The 5678-nt window shown below is 28.5% G+C and overlaps 1 protein-coding gene across 3 annotated transcripts; it reads right to left on the bottom strand.

Annotated features, from left to right (window-relative positions):
- Positions 1-2124: 2124 nt before the first annotated feature.
- On the bottom strand, positions 2125-4986 carry LOC145030851 (protein RGF1 INDUCIBLE TRANSCRIPTION FACTOR 1-like). Of its 3 annotated transcripts, none has more exons than XM_078979283.1 (4): positions 4808-4986; positions 4498-4674; positions 3884-4099; positions 2125-2824 (listed from the first exon to the last, which is right to left on the bottom strand). In XM_078979283.1, the coding sequence occupies exons 1-4, from the start codon at positions 4808-4810 to the stop codon at positions 2600-2602; spliced, it is 621 nt and encodes a 206-aa protein (XP_078835409.1). In that variant the 5' UTR covers positions 4811-4986; the 3' UTR covers positions 2125-2599. The 3 variants fall into 3 exon arrangements, with proteins under 3 accessions (XP_078835409.1, XP_078835410.1, XP_078835408.1); XM_078979284.1 differs by having other exon boundaries at positions 4498-4671; XM_078979282.1 differs by lacking the exon at positions 4808-4986 and having other exon boundaries at positions 4498-4680.
- Between the last annotated feature and the right edge of the window lie 692 nt (positions 4987-5678).

Below are 5678 nucleotides of genomic sequence, written 5' to 3'. Positions count from 1 at the left end.
AGTAAGGCTAAAGTTAATCTCTAATATTAATTTGATATATTTTCGCTCGAACACTAGTATATAGTTTATTATAAATTTGTTACATTCATGATAAATGATAAATAGTTAAATACATTGAAAACAAAATATCACCACAAACATCATTGAAAATGTTAAGGTGCTATTTAACAAGGTCCGAACTTTTAAGATATATTAAGTTTTAAGATATATTAAGTTTTAAGAATCTTAAATTTTTAATATGTTTAAAAATTTTAAAATCTGAATTTTTAAGAGGTTTGATAGAACAGTAAGAAGGAAAAAGACAATCGTGTGAAATAAAAAAAAAAGAAAATGAAAAATATTTGTTGAAAAGATAATAAAATATTCTTAGATACAACTCATTTTCCTAAAAATTAAAATGTTCATGAACAATTAAAAAACTACTATCCAAACACTCTAAAATATAAAAGATTCAGAGACTACTAACTCACCATTACCTAAAAACCAACAAAAAATTAAAATGTTCATGAACAATTAAAAAACTACTATCCAAACACTCTAAAATATAAAAGATTCAAAGACTACTAACTCACCATTACCTAAAAACCAACAAACCGAATGACATCTACTTTTGTAGATTATGAATCTTTTTCTTTTATTTAAATAATGATTTATTTTCAATAATTAAAAAAAAGTAGTTAAGATTGGCAAAAAGAAAAACACATGTCAATTCTAAGTTAAAAGTCTCCAAATCAAATGTTCAATCAAGATGGACTTAGTAACGGCCCGACCATGTTTATTTCATATAAATGATATAACAAGTTTTTTCTCATATAATTGATTATTTTTAATAACTTAACAATAAAACATGAAACTAACTCGTTTGCATTATAAAATTAAATCAAAGCTACTTTTGATTATAACAATAATGTAAAGAAACACAACCATAAATTAAGAAATTGATTCCAATTCATAGAGCCAACCAAACTAGGTTCCATCAAAGAAACATGACTTTTACCCAACTTTTTTCCTTTGAGTATATTATATGGAATTAAATAAATATTAAATTAACTAAAGCTTTCCTTTTTGTAAACGGCCCATGTGAGTTGGGGGGCCAATAAAACTTATAAAATGGACTCCACAAAAAAATATATATATTTACATATTGCTTTAGTTTCTTAATTAAATATATACCTTTCAACTATAAATAACAATTATGAATTATTGGCTTATGGCTCTCTCCCAACAAGAGTTTTTGTTTTGTACTTTGGGACCCCTCCCCCATCCCTATAGCTAATTTTACTACCAACTCTCTTTGTAGTTCATATTTCCACATCAATCTAGATTAAAATAATATTTATCATGTAATGACGTAATAAACTATCCAACAATACACGTCAAATCCAGATTTGATTTTTTTTAATTTAAATCGTTCGGTAAAAAAATATGTTTTTGACTTTTATACCTTCATTATGATAATTCACGAAACCTTAATTCCTACAATCACTCGTTTTTAATTTAAAAATAAACAATCCAACAATACACGTCAAATCCTGATTTGATTCATTAATTTAAACCATCCAATAAAAAAAAAGATGATTTTAGTTTTATGCTTTTATTATTATCTTTCACTAAACCTCAGTTCCTATAATCACTCGTCTTTAATTTAAAAACAAACCATCCAATGATACACGTTAAATTTTGATCTGATTCTTTAATTTAAACAATCCAACAAAAAATCTACATTTTGACTTTTATACCTTCATTATGATCTTTCATTAAACATCGGTCCAGAATCAGGAATCACTCATCTTTAATTTAAAAATAAACCATTCAACAATACACATCAAATTCTGATCTGATTCTTTAATTTAAACCATCCACTAAAAAAAATTGGTTTCGATTATTATATCTTCATTACGATCCTTCACTAAACCTCAGTCCCAGAATCAGGAATCACTCATCTTTAATTTAAAAATAACCATTCACCAATACACGTCAAATTCTGATTTGATTCTTTAATTTAAACCATCCAGTAAAAAAATAGGTTTCGACTTTTATATCTTCATTATGATCATCTACTAATCCTCTATCCCATAATCAGGAATCACTCAATCATAATTTTAAAAATAAACCATTCAACAATACACGTCAAATTCTGATTTGATTCTTTAATTTAAACCCTCCAGTAAAAAAAATTGGTTTCGACTTTTATATCTTCATTATGATCCTTCACTAAACCTGAGCTCCAAGAATCACTCGTCTTTAACAAACAAACCATTTAATATAGATTTACATTTTTTTACTTTTTTTTACTGAGTGTACTGTTTTAAACGACCTTTATCATACGACACACCTCATATACTACATTCTCGAACTAGAAACATATAAATGATAGCCTAGAAAGGCTTGGGGAAGGCATGCCATAGATGGGTATGTATTTGGTGAAACAAATTGTCAATGTTGATGGGTTGTATAAAGTAGGAGGAATTTAAAGGGCATTTGTTTTGTTTGCTTTTTCAAGGGTAATTTAGTAATTTACCTTTTTTTCAATATATCGAGTATATGATATATTATATATATATAAATATATATAGGTATTTATTTATTTATATATATATTAGGAACCAAAAGGAGCCCTATGAGGAATGCCTTTTCTTCTCCTAGTGGAGGAAGTTGAAGAAAGAGGTGGGGGAGGTGTGGGCGGGTAAATGTCTTGTTGTGAGCCTTCACGCAATTCTTCTTCTTCTCTTCTTGTTGATGATGATGATATCATTCTTGTTGATGATGATGATATGTCCTCTAACATAAAGCTTGTGTTTCCATTTCTTTTTATTCCTACAACCTTTATGTAAAAAATTAAATAAATAAAGTGGTGTTACAAAATAATGTGAGATTTTATTTGGATTTTAGGAAGTGATGGTGATTGTCATAATGTTGTTAGCATTATTGTGGGTTTTGATAAATTAGTTACATATATAAACTTTGGAAAAAAAATGTTAAACGAAACAAAAGTTAAGTACAAAAAAATATTAAAATGGATATATAATAAAAAAATGTTTTAAAATTTAAAAAATAGTGTCAATGAAAATTTTATAATAGAAATCAGTCAATGGGAACGAATCAAATTAGATGATGATTACCGGATTCCATTCCTTGTGACAAAGAATCATAATTTTTTTTTATTATTATTATCGATAATGTACTTTAATTATATTCTCTATTGGATTATTAAATACCAAACACTACCTAAAACCACAAATTATAAGTTTCTTTTTTGTTGGATTAAATAATATCAATAGTAAATGAAGAATGTCATAAATGTTTGTATTATATAATTTTTTTAAACATTTAACATTTAAAAACAAAATTTGCATGATTTTACATTTTACATTTTACATATAGCATTGAACATTTTGAATAGTAATTGTTACTATAGATAATCAAGTTAGTTATTGGAAATCCATGTGATTTACTTTTGAATAAATTTTACCTATAAATCTCACCTAAATTAACAGTATTACATTTATTATATCAAAAAGGGTTATATTGTTGAAATATTCTAGAAACACCCAAGAAAGCATGTCCAAAAAAAGCAAAACTTTTACTCTTGTTTTACTGTAATATTTATATCACGTTATATCCATATATACTAATAAAAATATTTATGTTATTATTGTTGTATAATGGGTTGCTTTATTATTATTATTTTAAGTTTCTTTAACATGTAAATGATGTGCATGATGAGGTCATGATCATATGGTACATGCGATTGCCAATTCATATGGGAGGTGAGTTGTATTGTCAACATTGTGAAGCAAACCAAAGGCAACAATTAAAGCAAAAAATTAGGTATTAAAATATTAAATGAGAGTAATTAATTAATGAAGGAGATTATGCTAACCTTACAGCCTAGTGAACAAAATCGAAGTGCATCCAATAAGCTTCTTCCACAAATTTCACAAATGTGTGAAACTGCTTTTCCTGATTTAGGTTGTGGCCTTTCGTTTAGAAATAGAACTCTTGCACTGTTTATAACGTATGTTTGAACTCCATTGATGTTCAAAACTTTTTCGATCTCAGAAACTCTCACAACATCGTGATATGATGATCTTCTGATCTGCATTTTCATCGAAAAGTTGTGAAAAGCTTTACAGAATTGACAATGTGAAGGTAGTTGAGAATAGTGTTGGTGTTATAAAAAGTTTCGAAAAAAGATTTTTAAATTGCATAAAAACAAAATTGTTGAGGTGAATATAATGTTGAAAATGAAAACAATGTGATATATCTCATCTCATTTTTTATAATGTAAACGTAATTAATGTTTAATTTCAACAAAATTGAAAGAAAATGTGAAGAAAAGAAGCAATCGAATTTTGATAATGTTGATGTGAATTTCAAGGTCTTCATGAAATCAATGGAGTTGTACATTACAACATTGTAAGTACAACCGATCAGAGCGTGAGATTGTCTGTTATAAATGTGAAGGAAAAAAAACACACACACACAAACACGAACCTGAATGACTTGATGTTCTTTATGGCGAGAAGATCGGCAATAGAAGCAGAATGCGTCGCCATTGCAATCCAAACAATACATATTACATTCACTTCTCGCGGCGGCGCCGTGCGTCCGGCACACCGAGAAGAATGCCGTTCCGAGAAGCTTCTCTAGCCATGGCGGCACCAACTGCTGCTGCATTCGCCAAACATTAGAATCAATTCATCGACACCAAGAACACATACCAGAAACACATAGTAAAACACACACACGCACACATGGATGTTTCTGAATTGATCAATTGTACATACAAACGCTGCACATTTACCATTGCGAATTCGACCAAATGTGCAACGATGGAAATTGAACTCCAGAACTCGTTGTTGATGGAGTTTCTTCGCCGATCAGAAGAATTTGCAGAGAGATTCTTGAGAGAGAAAAAGTTTGTAGAGAGAGAAAGGAAGAGAAAGAGGAGGTGAAAACAATTTTGAGCTTAGAATTCATCAACATAACAACGCCTGAGCTAATGGACAAAAGCAAGCATTGTTAAAAAGGAATATATAACTTTCTGGTCCTACTATTATACCTATATGACAATATTAGTCCCTGTACTATTGTTTTATGTATTTATGACTCTATAACTAGTGATGCATTTAAAAGAACCAACATGTGTGGACTCTCGTCGTCCTACTATAATTTTTCCAAAAAAATAATAAAATTAATAGAATGTCATCCTTCAAAACAAATTAAAGTTTGTTTTTAATTTATATCTCATCTTTAAATTTTGTTATTGTCAACAATATGGAATTTCACCCTCAATACACATATCACGTTTGTTAGAGCTTTCTAGTATGTAGTACTTGATATTTATTAATGATTAAGAAGTTTCATTTCTTTGGGTCCAAAAATAAATTCATTTTGTACTTATTGCTATGTGGGATATTGTTGATGTATGGTTCGTACATAAAAAGACTAAAAGCATATGAAATATTGAATACTCGTTGAAGGTTTTGGTTGTCATGGTCAGATATAGTTTTGAAATCGACTATTGGAAGTTAAGTTTTAACTTGAAAAATGTGACAATCTACATGATTCGAAAAATACCCTGTGAAAACCTTACTCACCGACACATCACACATATGACTTGGATCTAACATATTTAGGTTATCACAAATAAATTTTAAATGTCACCATTAACA

This window comes from Lactuca saligna, chromosome 2 (genome assembly GCF_052625555.1).
Source record: "Lactuca saligna cultivar CGN05327 chromosome 2, ASM5262555v1, whole genome shotgun sequence".
NCBI lineage: Eukaryota > Viridiplantae > Streptophyta > Magnoliopsida > Asterales > Asteraceae > Lactuca > Lactuca saligna.
The sequence above is the reverse complement of the archived record's forward strand: the minus strand, read 5'-3'. Positions and strand labels throughout refer to the sequence as shown.

Coding starts and splice junctions, on each gene's coding strand:
- LOC145030851 (XM_078979282.1), bottom strand. CDS start 4,680: ATGCAGCAGCAGTTGGTGCCGCCATGGCTAGAGAAGCTTCTCGGAACG. Junction 4,100..4,497: donor AAGAACATCAAGTCATTCAG/GTTCGTGTTTGT, acceptor ATGAAAATGCAG/ATCAGAAGATCATCATATCA. Junction 2,825..3,883: donor TTTGTTCACTAGGCTGTAAG/GTTAGCATAATC, acceptor TTTTACATAAAG/GTTGTAGGAATAAAAAGAAA.